This window comes from Gopherus evgoodei, chromosome 6 (assembly GCF_007399415.2).
Source record: "Gopherus evgoodei ecotype Sinaloan lineage chromosome 6, rGopEvg1_v1.p, whole genome shotgun sequence".
Classification (NCBI taxonomy): domain Eukaryota; kingdom Metazoa; phylum Chordata; order Testudines; family Testudinidae; genus Gopherus; species Gopherus evgoodei.
The window spans coordinates 43,263,045-43,288,697 of record NC_044327.1 but is presented as its reverse complement, the minus strand read 5'-3'; the positions used below and the strand labels follow the sequence as shown (position 1 = coordinate 43,288,697).

Sequence of the window (25,653 nt, the reverse complement as noted above, 5' to 3'; positions counted from 1 at the left end):
GGTAAAAGTTTCTCCGACGAACGTGCACACGGCGCGTACACACCTAATTGGAATGGATATGAGCAACACATCTTGAAGAACAACAGTTACAAAGGTAAGTAACCGTCTTTTCTGTACTGTCTGCTGCTGTCATGGGTGCTCCTGGCTCAGGTCGGCTGGGGGTGCAAAGACAAAAATGGAATGACTCCGGGTCATTCCCTCCTTGATGTTGTATCTAAAAATAGTCAGTCCTGCCTAGAATATGGGGCAAGTGTGCTAGAGAACCAGTGTACGAGACAGCACAGCCGCTCCGTGTCAGATCCCACAGAAATGATGCGCTGCCCCTGCAACAACCCCACCAGTTGCTTCCCTCATCCCCCAACCATCCTGGGCTACCGTTGCAGTGCCCCCACCCCCCATTTGTGTGATGAAGTAATAAAGAATGCAGGAATAAGAAACACGGACTTGTTAGTGAGATAAAATGAGGGGGATGCAGCCTCCAGCTGCTCTGATAGTCCAGGCAGGACATTAAACAGTGCGGGGGAGAGGAGCCCAGCATCCCACTGCTATGATAGTCCAGACAGTACAGAATCTTTTCTTTAGACATGAAAGGGGGGGGGGGGCTGATGGAGCTCAGCCCCCAGTTGCTATGATGAACATGGTTACCAGCCATTCTGTACCATCTACTGGGAATGACTGGGAGTCATTCCTATTTTTACCCAGTTGCCCCCAGCTGACCTCACCTGAGGCCAGCCAGGGAGCACTCACGGGCTGATGACGAAGACAGCTACCAGTCATATTGTACCGTCTTCCACTGGGGAGGGGGAGGAGAGAGGGTGCTGCTGATTCAGTGCCACAGCATTGCATCTACCAGCAGCATGCAGTAGACATAGGGTGACCATATAAAAAAGTCAAGAAATGATTTTTTTTCCCTTTTCTTTTGGGGGGAGAGGGGGTTAAATTGACGATCTATACCCTGAACTTACCCCGGACAATGTGTTTGACCCTACAGGCATTTGGAGCTCAGCCAATAATGCAAATGCTTTTCGGAGACTGCGGGGACTGTGGGATAGCTGGAGTCCTCAGTACCCCTCCCTCCCTCCATGAGCGTCCATTTGATTCTTTTTGCTTTCCGTAACGCTTGTCACGCAGCACTATGCTGAGTCCCTGCTGTGGCCTCTGTCTGGAGATTTTTTCAAATGCTTTGGCATTTCGTCTTCTGTAACGGAGCTGTGATAGAACAATTTGTCTCCTCATACAGCGATCAGATCCAGTATCTCCCATACGGTCCGTGCGGAGCTCTTTTTGGATTTGGGACGCATCACCACCCATCCTGATCAGAACTCCACGCTGGCAAGCAGGAAATGAATTCAAAGTTATGGGGGCTTTTCCTGTCTACCTGGCGAGTGCATCCGAGTTCAGATTGCTGTCCAGAGCGGTCACAATGGTGCACTGTGGGATACCACCCGGAGGCCAATACCGTCGTTTTGTGGACACACTAACCCTAATCCGATATGGTAATACCGATTTCAGCGTTACTCCTCTCGTCGGGGAGGAGTACAGAAACTGGTTTAAAGAGCCCTTTATATCGATATAAAGGGCCTCGTAGTGTGGACGGGAACAGCATTAAATCAGTTCAACGCTGCTAAAATCAGTTTAAACACGTAGTGTATACCAGGCCCCAGAAAGCATTAGATGATAGAAATGATAAGGGTCCTCCACTAGGAATAATAATCTTATACCTGATTATTTTTTTTCAGGTTACAGAGGTGCCAATAATTCTAATTTTCAAAACACTATAGATCAAAAAGTGGGCATTGTCCATAGTTCCTTTCTGATATGCTTAGCCTCAGAGAACCATTCCAGGCTAGCATAATTCTAGGACCCATTTTGGACTTGTGAATTATTTGATAGATCTCAGTAGCATATAGATGTTGATCTGTAACTCATGTGCTCAGTAGTAGCTCCTCATTTTTCCATCTCCTCTTTTATCACGATCTCAACTGCATAAATGTTGACATACATTTATAAAATCATAACGTATATTTTCTCTTCTATCTTGCAGACCTTGTAAATCTTTTTGAGCATCTCACTGGGGGCAGTCTGTGTTACCAGTATAAGAAGAAAATAAGTATTCTATTTGCTTTCCTTCCTTCCTACAATAGGCAGTGATCTGATAGAAAAGTGACAGATTATTGCCAGCAATGAACATACAGATACAGCAATAAAGATAACTTTAACAACTACTATACGAATGTAAGAGAAGTACTTGGTGTATATTTAATAAAATTTGTGTGTATACTGCAGTTGGTCAAGTTTTATAACCTTGTAGATTTCAATGTATTAACACTTCGAGACATAACAGGTAGTCATGATGTTTGTGTGTATAGAAAGAACCAGTCTTTGTTTTGCCATAACAGTCTATAGTCAGTTTGGCCATCCTGCATGATGAGACCACTGCTGTTTTCCATTTCCTGGATTCCTTCCCCGCCCCCCATCCATGACAATATGAAACTCGACTGTGCTGAGGCCCCCAACTGATTCATGCTTTGTTGTATCATAAGCAGTATTTCAGGCTCTAGTCCTTGAAGATATTAAATTCTGGATGCAGAGGGAATGTCAGACATTTTATTTCAGAAAGATAACTTGAGTCCAGACCGGTCCTGCTATATGTACTCGTATGTCCCCTCTTCTTAGAATTCTCTTTTAGGTGACTGAAACTTCTGTTTCTGTTCTCTTTCTTGCTGATTTAGTAGATATACTGTTGGAAAGCAGTTCATATTATTGTGCCTGTGATTGTGGATTACTGTGATATCTACTTGGGTACAGCTTTGAATCTTTTCTTACATTACTGTGGCAACTTCAGATGTATTGTCTTGTTCAGTAGATAAAGGTCATATATATAAATGCTCATTATCTTAGTCACCTTATTCTTTCTCTGACCTGTAATCCCCCCAACCCCTTTGCCTTCTCTAGATTGTTCACATTTTTCTTCCCTGTTCAGCATTTGCAGTCTAGGTATCATTATTTCCAAAGATATTTTGTAAAAGATGCTAAAGATGTTTATGATTCCACCTTTCTTAGCTCTCCCGGATATGTTGGCTTTCCTTTCAAAAGAAACTTTCTCATTCCTGTTACTGTCTTTAAGATAATGAGCCATAAAAACTGAATGCCATTGGTTTTTAGCAACCTAGTTGCAGGACTCTGGTTCAGTGTGCACTAATCAGTATGGTCATCTCATATGTTACAACTATGTGACATCTTGGCATCTTCTCTTTAGGCGGCTAGCTCTCTTCTCACATTATCAACAAAAGTATAATCATGTAAATCAAGTTTTAAAGTTGTAAAGAATCTGCGGATAGAAGCTCAGTAATTTTAGTCATCCTCCCAAGTGGGAATTTTTTTAATTGGTGAACGTAAAAACTGTTAAACACTGCATATTAGCAGAGACTTTTGGACTTATGGATCATGCACATTTCCTTATTTGTTTATAAACCAACTAAGCAAATGGTGCAGTATCAGTCAAAGCAATAAATCATAATTAGGTGTGTAGCAAGATCAGATTATGTGGCAGATCAAAAAAAGTGGGCCAAACATTCATACTGTAATTCACTTTTTTCTTTTAATTTGTAGGGCCTGTGTTTGCTTTGAAGTATGGGTGGGTGGGTGGATGAATATGGAAGCCATGCGAGGTACTAATCTTTTATCTTCTTCTGAAATGTGTAATGCAAGACTTTCCATTTCTATAAAATAGCCTGCATTTTAAAACAGAGATTGAAGGTGACGAGACTGCCAGATTCTCACTACTCAGTGCTTTTCTTGCAAGGATCAATCGTCTGAAATAGTTATTCATTCTGTTTCCTAAGTTTCTAAAACTGTTTCTTGGTGCTGAAATCTTCTCCAATAGTCTTACTATGTTCTCACTCTTGTGATCTCTTTTCCTAAATAAATGATTAATCTTCTGGGAAACTGGATTCAGATGTTTTTGAACTGGCTGGCAGTATTGTATAAAATAGCTTCCAGAGCAGTTGAAGATCCAAATATCTCTTTTGTGCAATACTCTTGAGTTATCATTCCTTCGTCTCAAAAATGAATTCCTTCTTGGGATCCACTCTTAAGACTGCTACGTTTTAGAGAAACAAATTTTAACCTGTGAAGACTTTATTAATTTCCCGCCAACATCAAAACTCCCTTCAGAGCAAAGTTTCAAACATTTGTTAATTGCTTCAAAGATGCTGTCCGTCTTCAGTAATGCTTAGCTTCTGAGAAGCTCTAGTTCAGTTTCAGTTCTGACTATACTATCAAAATGGTGCTTATTAGGTATTGTGAGTTTATATAGCAGGCTTGCCTCTGCTCCTTCAGCCTTCATCCAACTTGAATTATCAATTACATTAGACTTTTACGGTGAACAAAGTATTGACTTGACTGCATTAGGCACTGATGACTATTAATAGATCTCTTGGGTTCAGTGCTTGTTTTTTATCACTAATCTGTCTTAATGAACTCAGTTCACTGCCATTCATAATAGTCTCACTTATAATCCCGTCATTGCTCAGCATGAAGATGATTTACCGCTTGGTTTTGTAGCATTAACAAGATACTCTCGCAAGTATTTTTCTTTAGAATGAGGAGGGCTGTAATTTCTGTAGAGCATTGATCTGGGACTCGGTAAACCTGGGTCCTATTCCTAGCTCTGCCACAGTTCTGCTGGATGACCCCTGGGCAAGTCACGTCACCTCTCCTGCCTCGGTATCCCCATGAGTCAAATGGGAATGTTACTGACTTCCTTTGTAAGTGCTTTGAGATCTACAGATGAAGGGCTATATAAGAGGTAGACTGTTATCATTTATTCTGACTCTGAGAGACCAGTAATTATATCATGTGTATCATCACATCTAGCTAATACTTGGTTTTAGATCTTGAAGAACTTAACTCCAAACCTGATATGAAGAAAACGTTGCTCCCAGCCTTGTCATTTTAAATGACTGATGGCAGCCAAATTGTTCCTCCAAATAATGTGTTCCTGGTGGCTGTGTTTGGTAGGGAGGGAGTTCTCGCTTTGTATAAAATGGTGTTATTAATATCTACTGGAATCTTAAGTAGTGGCTTATGGGGAGCATTCATTTTGGTTCTATTGGTGGATTGTGAGGCTTAATTTATTAATGTTTTACAATTTTTGAGATCCTTGGTAGTGTTTCTTAAAAGAGAGAGAGAATATTAGAAGTCCTTACCTTACTGTCTAATATGATCATGCATGAACTCCAGTTAATTGAGAATGCTGCTATATTCTTTATGAGAGGACAAATTATCAAAATACACTATGACTGTTTAACCACTAGTTGATTACTAGTCCAACAAAGTATCAGTTATATAATCAACTAAAAATTAGATAAGATGAAGTGTCATGGATTGTTTTGTTTTTTTTAATGAACATAACTAACCTTTGAACCACTTAGGGTATATACTTGTTCATTAGCCTATTTGTTTATAAGCCGACCACCCAAGATGGATAGGTAAAAATGGCAAAAACTGTACAACCCTTTCATAAGCTGACCCTGTGTTTCAGGGGTTGGCAAACTTTGGCTCCCGGCCCATCAGGTAAGCCACTAACAGGCCTGGATGTTTTGTTTACCTGGAGTGTTCGCAGGCACGGAGCCCCTCAGTTCCGAGTGGCTTTGGTCCACCGTTCCTAGCCAACAGGAGCTGCGGGAAGTGGCAGCCAGCACATCCCTCGGCCTGCACCACTTCCTGCATCTCCCATTGGCTAGGAATGGCCACAGGGAGCTGATGGGCTCCATGCCTGCAGATGCTTCAGGTAAACAAAATGTCCCGACCCACCAGCGGCTTACCCTGACAGGCCAGGAGCCAAAGTGTGCCAACCCCTGCTATATTTTAAAAGTTGGCATCACAAGAAACACTCAAGTTTTGCTAGAATTATTTTAATGAAATCTATAAAAAACCTGTTATAATAACTGAACAAATATGTAGTCACCTTCAAAATTACCGTCAATGTTTTAAATATCCGTTTACTGATTTTAAAGTCTCATATTGCTCTAAGGTACTTATTTAAAAAGTCTTAAAATCCTTCGAAGTACAAATCAGTTTCCGATTCACCAAACAGTTCATTAAACGCGGCTTCAGTCACAGCTGCACCTGCATTGTCACCGTAGATGTCAGCAGTGTCATCTTCAGACTCAGATTCCTTCTCATCATCAGCCTTTGTTGTGTCATCATCAAATATGGCATCGTCTTCTGACCTGTCGAGCGCATTGCTGATACAGCATTTCCGAAATGATTTTTCTGTCATTTCTGAGGGAATGGACTCCCACACGTCCTTGACCCACTGGGCAACCAGATTGATTTCGGGCTTCATAAGATTCCTGCCTTTTGCCAACTTCGCCATGCCTGAGCACATCCATTCAGACCACATTTTGTGTAGCCTGTCTTTAAATGGTTCGTTCAGGCAGACATCAAGTGGTTGTAGAACAGAAAGTTAAGCCTCCAGGTATTACAGCCAAAGTTGATTTTTTGGCCACATTTTTCACCTCATCCATCTTGTGTGCCCTGAACATGTCCCAAACAAGCATAGCAGGTTTCTTGAAAAGTGCTCCTGGTCTACCAGATCTCAAAGGAAAACTCAAGGAGTATGAATCCTCACCAAAAAAGAAACCAAAGAAAAGGATTTATATGAGACCATGTGAATTGAAACCAATGAGATTTGTGTAGCTTTGGTTTTAGATATAAATCCAAAGATGACAAAATTAATCCTTGGAAGGGATACTGTGGATCTGTTTCTGTATGTCCTGCACTTGTTCTAGACTCAGGTCTCGTTGATGTTACTGAGAATTATGTGATGCTTACGCTCAGGTTATTACTCTACTAGTGATCTCTCCCCAGTCTCTACATTTTAAATTACAAGTGTAGTATATGCTGCTGGCTCTTTAAAAAGTACTGTATCTGAGCACCATTTCATATTGGCAGTGAAAATATTACACGCTGGGAAACTGACAAGAAGAAATCTGCCTGAATCACAATATTGAACCTGCTCTCCCCAGCTCCTCCCTAAATTTTACGAAAGCTGGGATCCACATCCAGATTCATTTGTTGATGTCATATGTTGTTGCTCAGTTCTATCTAAGGGGCTGACTCAGAACACCTGGATTTTGGAGGAGTAAGTCTCCAAATCTGGATCTGTACTCTTACAGTTGAAGTCTGTCTATACAAAAAGCCACCCAGTAAATCTAGCAATATAGATCTGTCTTTCATATTAGCTCCAGTCCCTCTTTGTAACTTTGTACTGTGTAAAGAGAACAAGAGTACTTGTGGCACTTTAGAGACTAACAAATTTATTTCAGCATGAGCTTTCGTGAGCTACAGCTCACTTCTTCGGATGCATAGAATGGAACACACAGACAGGAGATATTTATACATACAGAGAACATGAAAAGGTGGAAGTATGCGTACCAACAGGAAGAGTCTAATCAATTGAGATGAGTTATCATCAGCAGGAGAAAAGAAACGTTTGAAGTGATAATTAAGATGACCCATAGAAGGTATGAGGAGAACGTAACATAGGGAAATAGATTCAATTAGTGTAATGACCCAACCATTCCCAGTCTCTGTTTAGGCCTGAGTTAATTGTATCTAATTTGCATATTAATTCGAGTTCAGCAGTCTCTCTTTGGAGTCTGTTTTTTAAGTTTTTTTGTTGCAAAATTGCCACCTTCAAGTCTGTCACTGAGTGGTTAGAGAGGCTGAAGTGTTCTCCCACTGGTTTTTGAATGTTATGATTCCTGATGTCAGATTTGTGTCCATTTATTCTTTTGCGTAGAGACTGTCCGGTTTGGCCAACGTACATGGCAGAGGGGCATTGCTGGCACATGATGGCATATATCAGTTGTGTACTGATACACAGTACAAAGTATATAACTTTGTACTGTGTATCAGCCTTACCACTTCCATGAAACTTCTGCTAAATTTTTCAATCAGGGTATCTGATTGTGGGCACTGGATAAATTGACAGAAGAAAGTAAGTTGCAACACTGAGAAAACAGTAACATAATAGAGTAGCAGAAGAGTGAAATTCACTCTTGAATGCTTGTGTGCTCACTGTTCCAAAGAGATTATTTGAACTGGTTCTTTGATAAAGAAAATGTTTCATTTCCCTAAGGTGAGATCTGTGTAATGGACTGTGGCTGTATAGATATTGCCGTTTTCAGTGGGAATTGAACCCTGGAGAGATTTACCGTGAAAAGCACAGGCCTCTACTACTAGAACTAAAGGAGAAGTCCTATATAACTGTGGGGAAGTAGCTGATTGCATAGTCACTTTGGCTTGTTACTTGAGGAGGTTATATGTATTAAGCAATTGTATTACTCGTGGACCATCCTGATGTGTTCATGGGCATGATCCAGGAAGGAAGGTACATGCATACATAAGTGTGTGTGTTGAAACCCAAATGTGTAGGTATTTGTCTGGGTTTGTACAAGCTCAGGTTTGGAACACACGCTTGAAAATTTGTAGGTTTTGAATAGTTAAGCCTAAAATAACATATAAAATATGTATTAGAGTGGCCACTATCTTTATATTTTATTTATTTCTCACCACAGCAGATCTCTTTGAAGTGCAGAAAAAAGTACCTCACACCTCCTAGCCCCAGGACAAAACCCAATGGTCAGAACGGGCGGGGTGAGGGGGGCGTGAGGTGTATGTGTGCTGTTATGTATCTCTCCTTTCCTCTAGTGGAACTTCCTGCTTTTTAAAAGAATAAATATAGTGTATTTGATGGACAGTATGTTACCATTAACTTTCTGTTGAATTTCTGTTTTTAAATGTAACTTGCTTTTTTGTGCTCCCTTTCCCATCCTGGCCTCACTCTAGTTTTTTTTCTTTCATGTTCTATACCAGATCATTGTATATTTTTCCTACGTTATTTTGACTGTCTGTCTGTACCCTCTGTCCCTTCTCTCTCAATCCACTTTCTTACGTCCTTTTCTTTCCTTACACTATATGCTCCACCTTCTCCCCTGTGCTTTTTCTCATTTGTCCTCCCAAATCTCCTCTTCTCTTCCCCCTCAACACTCACTCATTCAGCTCTACCAACCCATTTACTTACGTGTAGGTCTTGAAAAAATTACTAGACACTTAACTGACAGAGGATTACACTAAAATTACACAGAGGATTACATTATAATGAGAGGAGCAACTGTCTGGAAACAGTGAGATGGTATCTCCTCCCGACTCCCAAATATCAGGGAAAAGGGAAAGTGCTGGGATTCCTATGAGGGTATTGTCTCTGAAAACACTGGAGCTTAGATACTATGGTGATGAGTGGCAGTTTAAAACCCTATTTGAGGGCTTCATCTTTGGTAGCCCCTGCTTTGTAGATGCCAGATAAATTTGAAGCTTTCCAGCCATTCTCATGTTGCTGGAAGTCAGGGTGAATATTGTTACAAGGCGTGCACACATGCAAATTGTGTCACATACTCACCTCCTGACAGCTGCAAGATGATTCTGAGAGAATCTGATCATTCACCATTTTCTAACCCTTTGATTTTGGATCTTCCTCCCCAAAGAGTAGTGTCTGTGCTTACTTGAGCTGAAGAGTTCTTAAAAGTGTATTCTTGTTAAGCCAAATAGTTGGCTCATTATCACTAAAGTTGTAGAAAGTAGGGTTTGTGGGTGGATTTCATTTTGCACACAGCGTGGTATAGTATAACTGTATTTAGTGACACCCAAATGCCAAAGATGCAAAAGAAGGAAAAATTGCTGAAGTTCCTTCATTCTGTTTTGTTGCTATAGCTCAATTCCTATATTTTTCTTTGCAACTCCACTGGTTAGAGCAGCAGGTTCTGAACCAAAGGTGTGACCCAAAAGTGGTTTGTTTACAGGACTGCCTGTGCCAGCTGAGCAACCAGTAAAATTCCACTGTTGCTAAGACCCTCTGGGAACCCAGGGCTGTGGAGAGAAGGAGTAACTCACCTTTCTTCCTCCTGCTGCATCTACTTCTGCCTCGCCCTCCCCAACCCCCCGCAAACACAGCACAGCTCACAAAGGCCTGTGGCATATGGATGGTAGGGGGATGAATTTTCAGCCATTTTGTGGATCGTGGGGTGGCGGGGCAGTTTGAGAATCACTGTACTGGAAAATAAATTTCCCCCTTAAATTGCCTATCTTTAGTGCATGCTGAGGACAGTTTTAAACTGTAGATATCTTTACTTCTGTTTGTGTTATGTGTTTACATTTTTAAAAATTTCTAAAGTATTTTTTTCCCCTTCAGCTGATGGAGTCTGTGTGTTTAAATGCTTGGTTAACAGAGACACTGAATACTGTCGTGTGGGCAAAGAGTCTGTCCTAATTACACTGGGGTACAACAGTGCCTTACTCCAATTCAAGTCACATTCTGGTAAGTGCTTGCCGCATCACGGACATCTTGCATTTCTGAGAATCGTCTTTCTCTCCTTTTGCTGCTCTATGAATATTTTTACTAAAACTCCTCCTATCTTTTCCCTCTGTTCTACATTATCTATTACACACTGCAATATGTTATGAAGTTCATGATCCATGTGACTTGACATATCACTCTCAGATTCTAACGAGCCATTGACATACAAGGCATCAATTTTCAAAAACACCACCAGAAACCCATTCTTATTCTTGAGGACAGATAACAGTTGAATATGGTACTCTTAACATTTCATCCTTGATAAATGCAAGTAAGTCTCTGTGTGTAAGAGCCAGCAGTTTTTTAATTGTCCTGAAAGCTGTCCTTACCTTAAGGCTAAGCTTTTCATCTGTACAATTATGTCGTTGAACAGTTTGGTAATTCAAATGCTTTTGAAACCAGCAATTCCTTACTGTTTTTAGCTTTTCTACCAAAATATAAGCACCTACGCTCATTGGTGTTCTGTAACATACACTTGCAGTCTGTATGTATTTTGTTTCTGTACATTAGTGTACTACTGATGCTGAAAAAAAATGATTTTTTAAAAGAATGACAGTGGAATTCATCAACTGCCTTTAAGTGAACTTGTAAAACTTTAATAATTGCAGTTCCACTTGACCAAATTAGTCCGAAGTCTAATAGCAGCAAAATTTACTTTAATATAATTTTATTATAATAGCCATATGCATAAATAAGAGAAATGTTCTCACATTGACTTTTCAAAGCTTGCTTAGTTCCTGTGCAGGGCAATTCAAAAGCCTAGTTCATTTATTCTGAGGAATGTGCATTGCAGACCAAATGTAATTTTGACATAGCATGACTAGAATTCTTGCTCTCCTATCACATACCCAACACCATATACAAGAAAAAACAATTTGACTCAACACATTCAGCCAGCAAATTGGACTGAAAATCAACCGCAATAAGATAGATATCATGACCTTTCATATTGCCTCACCATCACCAGTATGGATAGAGGATTATGTTCTCACCAATGTAGAAGCAATCATGTACTGGGCAGCACCATCAGCCAGGATGGTGGAACAAGCCAGGACATCCAGAACAAAATAAGTAAAGCCAGGAACACCTTCAGGAGCTTAAGTACAGTCTGGAAATCATCAAAATACAACACGAAAACCAAACTCAAGATTTATCGGAGCTGCGTACTTTCAACATTACTTTATAGTACAGAATGCTGGGGAATGAGAAAGTATGACATGTCCAAACCATCTTCATTCCATACAGCCTGCCTCAGAAAAATTCTCCGTATCTTTTGACCCAGGGGATAGTCTGTGCAGCCAGAGGATCTGAGCACCATTGTTACCAGGAGGCGTTGGAGTTGGATTGGCCATGTGCTTTGGATGGAAACTGTTTCCATCAGCAGAGTAGCAAAAAGATGGACTCCTGAAGGCAAGCAAAAATGAGGCTGCCTGAAAACAACATGGCAAAGAGCTGTGGAAGCCGAGCTGAAAAACCTGGGGCACAGCTGGGTAACCACTGAAAGACTTGCCAGAAACAGACAGGAGTAGAGGAGCTTCATTACTGCCCTAAATGCCAGAGGCGTAATAGGAACATGATGATGATGATAAATAGAATTTTACTTTTTCTAGATCACCTGGTCTTTGGTCAGGTACCACAACTGTTACTACCACGACCACCTCCTGGCAGTTTTTAAAAGAGGTGTATTATTAGATCATCTCACTTGCATCTATAAGGGAAAATCATTCATGCATCCTCCTACATTGCTAGAGCAACACAGTTATAACGTAAAATTATAGCTCGGTATTGTTTCCCACAAAATAGTGTCACAATTCAGAAGAAATAATCCTTTTTAAAAAAATGAAAATGCCAAAACAGTGTTTATAGAACAATTCAGTAATAAATGGGGACTTGACAAATAATCAGAATAGCTGTGTGGATGAATTATTGGATAAATCTTCAGTGCCAGGGTTTGAATAATTTATTTTAAAATCCTGACTGTTCTTGACCTTTCCCAGTGTTTTGACATTATACAGTACACCAGTGTAAAACCACACTTTGACCTTTCAGTTATCTGTTTGCTAAATTTCTGAGCTGTTTAACAGATTTTTCCATAAATAATCTGTGATGTATGTCTTGAGGATTTAGCCTGACAAGTTTTTCTTTTTTTAATGTTTTCTGTATTCTCCGAAGTGTCTCATTTAGTCATTAAGGTCTCAATTCTGCAGAGCATTTTAGGTTTAGGAGATCAGGGCACAAGGAGTCTGTTTTTTCTTCTACTTCCCTCTGCTGCAAACAGCAGGAAAGGGTCACTCCAAGCAAGCACTCAAAAGTCTCAACAATGTCCCCTGCCCAGCTCACTCTGTTCCACAGGGAATGGCCTGGACATTAGGGGGCAAGTGCAGTTTTGCCAGGAAAGAAAGATTTCATGAGGCTTGGTCCTACTCTTTAGAGAGATCTGATATAGTTATTAATACAGCTTCATATTATGGAACTATTAACTAAAAAGTTTATAAGAAATTGAGAATACAGTATTACGGGTAGCTAGGTGGAAACAAGCCATTGTCCAATGTTCTCTTCATTATATTTGAAAATGGGAAAAAAATAAATTGAAATGTCCATGTAAATCCATGCAAGTTACTTTACCCAGAGATATTAAAAAAAAAGGTGTTGAGTTTAAAAAAATACCCTGTTGATATCAAATATAATGTACCAGCTGCTGAGTAAACTTGAAGTTGCCAATAAAAATGGCATTTCTTTTTTCATGATTCCTGAATGACAAATTAAATAATATTTTAAATGTATAAAGATAGTACACTGTATAATACTGAACAGTGCCCCAGTTGTGAGAAAGCGAACGACATTTTATGAATTACAGATTAAAGGGCAGCAGCCATTTTTTGTCTGGTGTCCTAGGCATAGGCCTTATTGGTGCATATAATTTTTTTTTTAAATGAGAGAAAATAATGCTATTGTCTGCAAACTTGAAGTGAAGTCTTTATCCTTCTAAATTTCAAGAGATTTTTATAGTTTTGAAAGTATGTTTTAGTAGCTGTGTGTTCTCAGAGTCCTATTTCTTTTCTAGATGGGGAAAAATTCATGCCCCACTTGTGCCCAGGCAGAGAACTGTTGTTCTGTGCCTTTCTGCCTCCAGCATTTAGACAGCAGTAAATCATAGACTGTATCCTCCATTTCCTGCTGAACATATGTGCAACATCTGAATAGGCTCAAGCAGGCCATGAAAATGAAAGTTAATGTATCTAGTACCTACAGGCTTTTCTTTCAAAAACAAAGATCATTTATTTGGAACAGATTAACCAACCAGTCTGTAGCCCATCTGTGGTAGGTTTGGTGTGTAGGTCTGCTCCATAGTACAGATGCCCTGCTTAATTTAGCACAGAATTACATGATGATGATAGGATAAATTGCTCTTTCAGGGTGGCCTTAGGAATGTAGATTCCTCCTTTACAATCTTCCTAGTCCTAGCATATTGTTATTTGAGGAGCGACTCCAGAAATCAAACAGACAAGCAAACAGTAGTTGTGTTTACACAGCCTAATCAACTCAATTCTCAAATCCTTAAAAAAAAAAAAAAAAAAAAAAATCAAGACAGCAACAATACTCTCTACTACATGCAAGTAGGTACAGTAAAAGGGGGGAAAGGAAATAGGTTAGCTATAGTTTTTCATTTTAAGTATTTGATGTTATTGATCTCCAGGCACAGAATTTTTACATACACAGTAAATATTAGATTGCCAAAAGAATGTATTTGCTATATGAATAAATTGTATCTGTTGATACGATATGGACCTAAGCAGACATAATGTAATTGATAGTGACTTTTTAAAATTATTCCCGTACTTGAATGCAACAGCACATAGGTGTGTCAAAAATGCAAATACTCATATTACGTTCCATGCAAAACACCTGTACATATTTGTTCCATTGTGGTGCCCTGAGCTGTTGTGAAATTTGCATATAGAGACTACTTTGCTCCCTGGAAAGGTTCTCCTATGGCTAGATTGTCCGCTGATTAATTTGTTCATATATTTTTGCACACCTCTATATTGAGTAATTTTTGGTTGCACTAGGTCTTTAGCTGCGATTCTGAAAATAATCTGATTTTTGTTCACCCACTTTTGCTTTTTCAACTTCAGCTGCACAACTTAGGCCCTGTTTCAACAAAATATGTAAGCAAATGCTTAATTTTAAGCATGTGAGTAATCTCATTGACTACTCACATGCTTCAATGAGACTGGTCACATGCTTAAAGTTAAGCACATGCTTAAGTGTTTTGCTGATTCAGAATCTTAATATGTATCATGTGAAGTTCTCTCCAATATAACTATGTAATCACTTGCTAGTTTCCTTTTAAAGTTCTGACTTTTTTCCATGGGACTCTAAAAAGAGGAGATGGTTTGCTTCACCTAGACCTGCTTTATTACAGTCAGTTTAGAACAGGGTTAAATTCATAGAATTTACTGAAAAAAATCTTAAATGTTACTAATGCATAAGAATAAAGTGTGACTGTATTGGAAAATGTATATATGCACAACTGCACCCCTAGTTTTGCAGATATAAATAGAGATCCTGGTCCTGGAGTGCCCTGGCTGCTTTCACCTCTCTGTTGGTTCACAGTGCCCTAAAGTTTTAACCCAGTGGAGGATCTCTCCAGAATGAGAGGAACAAGCATTTGTTAGACATCAAAATATAGTTGTTCATTAAAATAGTTACCACTGTGACCTGTGTTGCTTCTTCATTGTTTCCCAGGCTGTGTTTGTAGTGCATGATCCACATAAAGTGATATTGAGACCTGCTGTTCTGTTCTCTCTCTGGATGGCTCAGTAAATGATTTTTATGCCTTCTGTTGTATTTCATGTCTGTTATTCTTGCTGTTGGCACTTCGAGTCTGCCCTCCCCCTTGAGTGATAGCTTCCATTGTCATGACCTTCCTGGACTCTCTACTCTTTGATCCAGTGAGGGAGTCTGCCAACCAAAAACTTACACGCTATTTTGAATATCTCACTGACTATTTGCAAGGCAATAAGATCTAAAGCAGGGGTAGGCAACCAACGGCACGCAAGCTGATTTTCAGTGGCACTCACACTGCTCAGGTCCTGGCCACCAGTCTGGGAGACTCTGCATTTTAATTTAATTTTAAATGAAGCTTCTTAAACATTTTTAAAACCTTATTTACTTTCTGTACAACAATAGTTTAGTTATATATTACAGACTTATAGAAAGAGACCTTCTAAAAACGTTAAAATGTATTAGTGGCATGCGAAACCTTAAATTAGAGTGAATAAATGAAGACACAGCACACTATTTCTGAAAGGTTGCTGACCCCTGAACTAAAGGGTATCCCAAGGGCTAATCTGATTCTGCTGCTGCCATGTTATCTCAGTGTGATATCATGTTGCTTGTTTTTCAGAACCTCTTATTCCTCCAATCTCTTGCTTAGTTTATCTGTGCGAATATATCCATTGCTTGTGTTTAAGGTCAGCAATTGGTAAAATGATTTTAAAGAGGGGAATTAAGGGAGCAGAAGAAAGATCAATCACATCTTCCCAGCTTTTGTGTGTCATGTGACATCCCACCATTGCTTTAGGACAGCGGTTCTTAAACTGTGGGTCAGGACCCCATTTTAATGGGATCCCCAGGGCTGGCTTAGACTTGCTGGGCAGTGGGGCTCAGGTTGTAGGCCCCCTGACTGAGGCTGAAGTCGTTGGGCTTTGGCTTTGACCCCTTCCCCACCCAGGGGAGTGGGGCTCGGGCTTTGGCTCTCCAACGTGGGGCAGTGGGAATCAGGTGGGCTGAGGCTTCGGTCCCCCCTCCTGGGGTCATGTAGTAATTTTTATTGTCAAAAGGGAGTCACGGTGCAATGAACTTTGAGAACCCCTGATCTAGGAATTAATCCATGTTGTTTTCTTTCTCCTTGCATGGTAATACTTATTTTTTTGAAGTTTAATGTGGTTTATCAAATGTGACAACTGTGTAATCCAGTGCTTTTTTCTTTTATTATGTAGCTGCGTGAGTTAGAACATATTTTTGCTTTTTGTTTCCTTCATGTCTTTTTTTAGTTCTGATCTGGATAATTTTAAATTTCCAGATTTTCTGTTTTACAGTCAATATTATTAATATTCTGCCAAAGTGTCTGAGTAAATGACATGCAGACAGTTACTTGGAAACTGATTTTTTTTTTTCAGCTCAGCCATAGGTCTCTTCACCACTGTTTGATCCACCTGCATGTAAACCTCTGCATAATGGTTTTCTGTTTTTCTCTCAGAAGAGGGGGTTATCTGGCTGAAAAAGTCATGTTATGGTTTGTTTGCCATCTCCTTTAATGTTGTCTGGTAGCTCTATTCTCAGTCTCAGCGAAGACATCCCTTGGAATTTCCAAAGAGTGTTTCAGTAAATTTTTTTCTCCATTTTGCATTGAAATTTTAAAATTTGTGCCTTAGGGAAATGTCTAAGCACCTGGAGTGTTTCACTCCCACTTAATTTTCAATTGTCATGTTCCAGTGAGAGTACAGGGTTTGTTGGGTTAATTTCTTGTTTAAATATATATTCTAGTTCAATCAGTTAAGCAGGACAGGTATTAGACAATATTGGGATCATTTTGAAATTGAGTTGGTTAACTATTCTACAAACTGCTGTATCTACCAAGTCATTCAAGTGTCAGTGTGTCATGAATAATGAAGCAAGGTGTTCAGGCACCCATCTCCATCTGTATGTAGCTGGTCATGTAATATTATGCCTGATGAAATGGGGCTATGTATGTAGAACTACTGGATGAATGAAATAATGTAGCCCTCTACTACACAGTTTATGTTCTCTTAACCCACTCCTCCCCCTGCAGATATTTTGATTTGAGTTGATTTGACCTAAATTAAAATATTTCACTTTGATGGCTTGAAACAAACAGTTCCATTTTGAGTTCAGCATTAAACTGCATCTCCTGATGGTGCCAGATTGCCTTGTGGCAGTGATAGGACCGTTGCCTGATGTCCCTATTCTCTCCTATGGGCCAGGCTCCCTGGCTAGACTATATCTCGCATGAGACATGATCAGAGGCAAAACACAGTGCATCATGGGAGATATAGTCTGGCTAGACTGTCTGGTCCATAGGAGAGAATGTGGGCATCAGACACCTGAACTACAACTCCAATGATGCAAAGTGTCACCACCAGTAGATGCAGTTCAATTTGAACTGACTTGAAACAAAACATTTAGTGTCAGTTCAGCAAACTGAAATAAAACACTTCCATTTGGAAATATCCAAATGGTCAGTTTCAATTGAAAATGCTGAAATAAAACATTTCACCATTTCTAAATGAAAATTTTTCAGAACTCTTCATTCTGGGAAAATTCTATGTCAACTTTCCATCCTAATTTGTGATGAAAACAAATATTTAAGAATCCTAATTTCCCATGGGAGAGAAATTCCAATTTTTTGCTCAACTCCAGTCTAATGTCATGACTCACCATAGTTTGTATGTTTCACAAAGTCTGGTGGTACCCTGTGCTGGCCCTGTATTGTTTTCTGTGGTTAATCTATAGTACTTAGCACAGAAAACACACTATGTGTCAACTTTGTTTGTTTAAATTTTTGGCTGGAATTTGATCAGTGTTTTTTAAGGTACAGAGCTTTATTCCCTCCATGTGAACAGAGGGTAGTTTCAGGGTTTGTGTTGCTTTTAAAAGGTGAGTGTGACAGTATGCAATTTGCTTATGTAATTTATCAGTATCTTGAGACGTAGCGAAACATATTCTCTTTGAAATGATTAAAAATTAGGTTGTGGGAAACACTCCATGGATGGTTGTCATGGCTTGTACATTGAAACTGTGGAATAAGTTTGGAAAAAATACCGTGCCATTAACCCATTACCTTTTGAAAACTAATAAAACATAATCCCTGCAAATCTGGAGTGCACTCCAGCAAACTAAAATCTGCACACTGATTAATGTATCTGTTGATTTCTGCCTGTGCTATGCACACTGGGACTGTGAGTCTTCACTCACTCTAGATTAAGTGAGGAGGAACATGTACCTGATCTCTCATGACGGACCTAGCGTCTCACACCCATATATTCCTCAGCCCTATTAGAGGATGCACCTAGATGTAGACATATAGCATTGTGTACATTTTCTTTAAGTATGATACAGAGCTAAAAAATTAGGCAATAACACATTTTCCATGTCGAACTAATAATTGTTTACTGTGGTGCATATGGTCTACAACCATGCTTCAGTTATGAAAATTAAGTGTTACCAAACATGTCTGTTCTCTGTAATTAACATAGATTCATAGAGTTTAAAGTTAGATGGAACCATTAGATCATTTGATCTGACCACCTGTATATCACAAGCCGTTACATTTCACCCAGTTATCATTGTATTAACCCCAATAACTTGTATTTTGGCTAAAACAGAAAGGCATCTAGTTTTGATGTGCAGATCTGAAAAGATGGAGAATCCACCGCTTTCCTTTAGTTCTGAGATTGTAGTTTAAATTACAGAGGTTCTGGACAGTTACAGTAATTATATAATCTTTGTGCAAAGTTGGGATGGAACTTTAATAGCCACATCTCATGGCACTGCTCTCTCCAATTTGCAGGATTATTTCTAAACGCTCCACTATATCTCATACTTTACAATGCAAATAATAATTAAAACATCCTGATTTAAGTTTATGTATAATCCAATTGTAATATGAGGTTGATAAAATGGGTGATAACTTCCTGTAGCTCAAGTTGTTTTTGTAGTATTATAGTAGCTTGAAATTGAAGGTACTATTTTAATATTCTGCTGAAAAGACAGTTTGATGATGGTGATTGGCTCCTTTTATCATTATTGGTTTACTTTGGATATGAACCACTTTGGTGCTATCGGCCCTGTAGCATATCAAAAAAACACAGTTGATATAAAATTCTCTCTGTGTTTGCAAATTGGCCCATTGAGGACAAAGTCTGTGAGCATCAAGTTCTCCTGTATTGATGCAGGAAGTGATTCACCCACTAGTGTGCATGGGACAAAACCATTCCCAACATTTTTGCAGTAAGTTTGGAATCAATAGAAGAGCTTAAAAGGACAGAAAAGAAATCACTTGGAAACAAGCAGTAGAAATAACTGAATTAGTTTGCAAATTATAATGTAATGTTCAGTCATCATGTTCACAAACAAATTATTTAATGTTGATTGAAATGTTAATAAATTAAGTGTTAAAATGAACATCTGAATTCCATTTGTCTAGTCTGCCATGTTTATGGTTATGTAAAGACTCACATTCTGCAGTATTTTTGTTGTTGTTATTTTAAGAGAAAAATTCCTTTGCTACCAAACTTGTGGCAGTCCACAAGGACTCCTGAGAGACTTTCCTTCAGGTGTATGCTGCCCCTCTTGCAGTTGTTACTACTGCTGTTATTGTGTCTGCTAGGTGACTGCTAACTTCAAATCCCAATATATCATCTTGAGTATGTAAAAGGTTGGTTGATTTGTTTCTTTTCTGCATCAGATACTCTATCTGGAGTAGATAGTCTATCCCTGATGAGCATATACAGCTGATTTCAATGCTAATGCCATCATCAATGGTACTGTCCTTATCAAAGGGAGAATTAGCCCTCCATTTCCTTGGTTGGAGTTTTGAGATCCCGGTGTTGTGCATGTAAGAGTGTTTCTCTGATTAACAGTAGAAGAGCTGATGAACCTAGCAGGGTTTCATATATTCTGTATAACCCAATCATCACCTAGAGAGTCTTGTGTTCCTCTATTTCAGACATGGGACCAAATTCACTGCTGTGTTAACTTACAAATCACGGCCCAAATTTACTGTTAGTAGAACCACAACTCTCTAATTGCAGACTCCAGCCGATGTTCCATCTAATGTGTCTGAATTATTCTCCACTGCCTGAAATCAAAAGGGCTAGAGGCTAATTGTAGTATGCATTTATTTAATGACTTATCACTAGTGGTTTTATTTTTGTACTCTGTTTTTTTTCCAATCGTGATTCTCTTTTTGCCATATTCTGTTTCGTTTTTCTCTCCCACGCCCTTCCAGTTTTATTGCTGGAGGCCCCCACAGTGATAATGCTGAGAGACTCCATCTGCTCTGACCAGATGGGAGAGGTGCACTAATATTATGTTCCATATTTGAGTATGTTTCATCTACAGTGAGGCTAGGCATCTCTCAGATAGAAATCAGTATAGCTGTGTTGCTAATACAATGTCATGCAGCATTTGGTTGGCATTTTACAGTGGTACGGTACAGGTTGGTCAGCATGAGTTGTGACAGAGTATTGGGGCGTCTGCTTCCCTCTTGAAAGAAGTCTGGGCTACTCACATCATAGGGTGACCCCCTCACAAAAACTCATTTATTGGTTTGTACCCTGGGAATTTAAGTCCTGTCTAGAACTTGCCTTTACTCAATGACTGCACAGTTCAGTTTTCATGCCCACAAAGGATCTTTGAACTGCTTCATTTCAGTCACTAAGCACTAAAATAGTGTATAAACACAGTATAGATACAGCATGTCTCTGAAAGGTTACCAAACTGGATGTATAGATTTTCTTGGACTAGTGGGGATTTTTGGATAACGTTAATAACTACACGAGATGGCTGAGAGGTAGAGCTGGTAAAAAAAAAAAAAATTCCAGTTGAAACATTTTTCTACAAAAAGTAGCCTTCTTCATTAATTTTTTTTTAAATCTCTTTTGTCAAAATAGATCGGTTTTAATTGGAAAAATATCTGAAAATTTAAAAAATCAGGTTTTTCTAAAAAAAACCAACATTTCACAGAAAACTTTGAAAATGAAAAATTGTTCATTTGGTTTGAAATTTTTTGCAGGAAAAAATCATTTCCCAACCTGATGTATTGCAAAGGCAATTTGACAAAGAAGTGTGGGGTATCAGAGAAAAGCCACAGAGCAAACAACAACTGGGGGAGGGGAAGATCTGCCAAATTGAATGTATGCATGATACAGTGCGTAATGTATTGGCAGGTCTAATTTCAGAACTGAAGATCCCTGTCTTAAAATATTGGCAATATGAGGAAAATCTTCTCCTTAAAGCTATTTAGAATCTTATTCAAAGACTGAGGGCCAGTTTCACAGGTGAGGAGCAAGTTAGTTCCTCTTACACCGATTTGCAGACTGTAGAATTCCTTAGAGCTACTTGCATCCACTCTAGTGCTGGGTAATGGAGTCTAAGGGTATGTCTGCGCTGCAGAGAGAAGTGTTGAAACTTTGACAGATTTTTCCTTTCAACTGTTCACAGAACATTGTGAGTTAGATAAGTGTGGTTGGGACTTTGATTTTATTTAGCAAAAAATTATAATCACGTCCCCTCTCAAATTGATTTGATTTGCTTGATATTGTGATATCATCCTTCCAGTTCTCAAGTTGTCCATTGTATCTTCAAGGAAGACCAAAGCAGAAAAGACCTGAATTTCTATTATTTAAAAAAAAGAAGAAAAAACTTTTTGGGACGCAGGTGGTGAAAAATTTTCAGGCCATCCTTATATGACATAAAGAAGCAAAAAGGGTCACAAAACCCAGTAGCTTTTCCTTTGCAGATGACCTTTAAATGCTTTTGAAAATCTAATCCTCACAAGAACCTTGTGAAGTAGGTAGGTAAGTATTACTGTGTTTTACCCATGAAAAACAAGCAGCTAGGTTAAGTAATTTGCCCAAGACAACAGAAGGAGCCTCTGTCAGAGCAGAGTTAGAGGAGTCTGGATTTTGAGACTTGGATTACTAGGCCATATGCCACTTGGTTAAATAGTGCTGTACTTGGGTTTACAGACCACGAAACAATACAAGTACTTTAAAGACACAGCACTGCAGAATCAAACTTGCAGGTAGTAGTGTGGCACCACCTCTGGCAACCCAGCAGCCTTCTGAGAAGGGAATCAGTTCCACTACCATCCTAGAAGGAAACGTTGTACGGAGTCCTAAAACCTTGGTAAGGCACATGAGGCCATAGGATTAACAGTAAATATTCTCTTTGTTCTTGAAAATCAAGCAGGAATGTTGAATAGATTTTTAGCGCCAAGTGTTTGGCACTTGATTGGAAAATGTAGACTTATAATCAGGGCAACCCAGAAATGTGCCAGTTATGTGTTTAACCATTCTTGGGGTGTATTATTTTGAACTTTACTTTCAAACAAAGACTTGCAAGTAATTCTAATTCAACAAAGAGACTACAGAGAACAGTCAGCCTTAAGTTATCTAACTTTTTTTTTTTTTTTTTTTTTTTGTTGGATATAGACACTTTTTTATTTGTCCAAGTAAAATTATAATTGTTCCTACTGGCATGCAGCTTTGAAAGTCTGCTTTACATACTGAAGTTGAAAAGATATTTAAAATAAGATAATTTGGGATAAAATCTTTGTTAAATACAGAAATATACCTAGTCCATTTTCATATTGGCTGGGGCAGTGTTTTGGACATGTCTCCAGATCTGCTGGAGCAGATTAAATTCCTAGCCTTCTGGGAAGTCAGAAAACTAGGTTTCAATCAAAGAACATTAGTCAATATATGATTGTGAACATATTCATAAGATCTGTGATGGTTATCAGCAGCTAGGAGTTGTAAATGTTAAAAGACGTTTGAAGAGATTTTTTGTGTTTAGTAGGGTGATTAACCAGAAAGGAAAAATACTACATCAGTATGGGGGCTGCAAATGGAACCAAAGGAGTTATTGGAAATACCTGCTTAACGTAGAAGACAGAATGGCTAGCAATGTTCTGCCTTCTTCAGGAACAATCTATGAATGAAATAGTCATCCCATTCATACTAAAAAGAACCCAAAGTATGCAGCTTTTCCATTACAGATTGTCACTTCTGATTTATCTTCTGTTTCCATTTTATTTACAGTTTTTTCTTTTAGTTTTTACACAGTTAATGGTAAACATGTAGAATTGTGGCTGTTTACTGTGGGATTCACATAGACAAATGCAAGTAACTGAGGTTTCAGACAATATCTGAAAATGATAACCTTGTAATGAATACTTTTTGCCTAACAAAATCTACGTGATTTCCTGTTAGGAACAGTCTTCTGTATGAGGAAGAGAACAAACATAAATTTAAAGAATCAAATCGCCAAGCTGCAATAATAATGTCTATCTGCCGGCTGATCTGGAATTTGAAGTTATTTATCTATAATTTCCTGCACAGTAAAAGACTCTCTCTTCAAACATGTGAAATTTGTAAAGGTTGAAGGGGCTTAGCATTTAAATTTCAGTAGATGGAAACAAAGTTAGAGGAGTGAGCTTTGTGTGGAACATGGATTCAGTCAGAAGCTGGATAGAAAGATGTGGGGATTTCAAACGTGAAATAATTTTTCATGGAAACGTTGTAAACTGATGCTTTAATTTATTCAGCTAAGATTTTTTTTTCATTTTGCTGGAATGGATCCATTGTTTCTTACCCAAAAATGGTGATCAAGATTCATATTTCTTTGTATAAAAATAGCTCAAATAGTTTCTGTAGCGTAAGCTGCTGAGGTACACACAGAAAATAGACACAGGATTAATAGCTTACTGTAAGCTTGCTGGGAGTTAGAAGATGTAATGCAGCTGGTATTTTTTGTTCCTGAATCTTGAGTACCTTGTGTGATATTTGGATAACAGGATGGAAGTACAGTTCCACTATTATGGCAAGTTCTAGTAGCCAACTGCAGGGGTTTTTTAATCAATTCTGTATTTTTGAGGAAAGTGGAGAGGGACACAAGGCATGTTTGTCTCTTTCCTCATTTCTCCCCTTTGCATTCTTCAAGAGGCTCTTATATTCTTCCAGCATCCACCCAGGGCTTATGTAAAGGAAACTGATGGACTAAGGGCATTCGAAGCCAGTACTGAAAAAGACCAGACTTTTTGTCTAAACACTTCATCTAGGACCACTATTCCTTTCTTCTTTAACCCAGTGCCTATTCATTTTATAATTTGTCAGGATTGTAAGTGGACAATTACTGTTGCAATCATCTATCCAGACCCAGAGGAGAAAGTAGGAGACAAGCAGATGAACATAGTTCTTTCTCTTCTTCCCACCACGCACATCCTCTGAAATCAAAGATGAGTTATAGTTAAGGTTCCTGTTCTCTGCAAAAGTGTTGACACAGGATAAGCAATGTGTGTGTGTGTGAAAGGGAGGATTGTCCTTGGAGGGGAAAGGAAGGCAAAACTATTGCACCAGCTCTCACCTTTCAAATAATTACGAAGGAATGGAAGAGGCATAAGTTACTGGCTGGTTTTGGAAAAGAATTTTTCCCCTGGCACAGGACTGTTTTCTGCTGTTATCTTCCCATGAAGCAAAGCAGTAGAGTGAAATGGTTTAGTTTCTGGCCCACCTCTAGATGCAGGGCAAGCAGCTGGGCCTCCCAAGATTCTGTTCACCCCATGGAGACTGAGTATCTTTTTAATGAGGTTTTTCAAATTTACTTTGTGCTGTGAGGGATGGAAAGGGGCATGTCAGCGATACATCATGTAGTGGCAATGTTGATTCCAGATTGCTTGTAGGTTGCTCCAGGGCTGGATGTAGTCAGTCCAGGACCCTAGGCTCATATGGCAAGGCAGGCTCTCTCCCCACCCCAATGCTGTGGCCCTGCTCACTGCCCATGGCCCCATCTTCACACCGGAGCCTGTGGCACTCTACCTCAATGCAGCACCCTGGACCCTCCATATTGACCCATGTCATATCATTAATATATATGTCATACAACCCACTCCCAGGAGAGTATTTGTTTAATCAGCAGGAAAGTTGTAATCAAGGGGTTTACAAAGCTGTAAGAGGGTTGCGCAAGCATCACGCAGTGGGGTATTGCTCACCTCTGTGACTCAGCAAAGTCCACCAGGACACATCTGGGCTAGTGTTTTCCAGGCACATGGACTGATGATCTAAATAGAGAACAGTGGCATTATGCTTTTACCTTTTTCCTCCCCCACTTAAGCTGGAAGCAACAAGAACGCTGCCCCAGATTTAGAGGGGAAGCCTGCGTATTAAGAACTGTAACCTGCCTGCAACATCCAGTGGGGTGAGAAAACTGCTTGATCCAAATACTGCCTAGTCTAATAAGGTTTAAGATTTAGACTTCATGCTTACTTTTTATTTTCTTTGGTAACTATCTCTGATCTTTTGTGCGTACCACTTATAATCACTTAAAATCTCTTTCTGTAGTTAATACATTTGTTTTATATTTTACCAAAAACAGTGTGTTTTAGTTGAAGTGCTTGGGAAATCTAAGCTCAGTTTACAAAG

General features: G+C 39.1%; 1 protein-coding gene across 5 annotated transcripts in view; it reads left to right on the top strand.

Annotated features, from left to right (window-relative positions):
• LOC115653590 (histone-arginine methyltransferase CARM1-like) overlaps nt 1–25,653 on the top strand; it is a 136,243-nt gene that overhangs the window by 39,831 nt on the left and 70,759 nt on the right. For 4 of the 5 annotated variants that reach the window (XM_030567046.1, XM_030567048.1, XM_030567049.1 and 1 more), the window contains exon 2: nt 10,259–10,384. The exons of the other annotated variant lie outside the window; for it this stretch is intronic. In XM_030567046.1, coding sequence (XP_030422906.1) covers nt 10,259–10,384 — 126 coding nt within the window. The remainder of the gene's footprint in view (nt 1–10,258; nt 10,385–25,653) is intronic. 5 annotated transcript variants of the gene reach the window in all.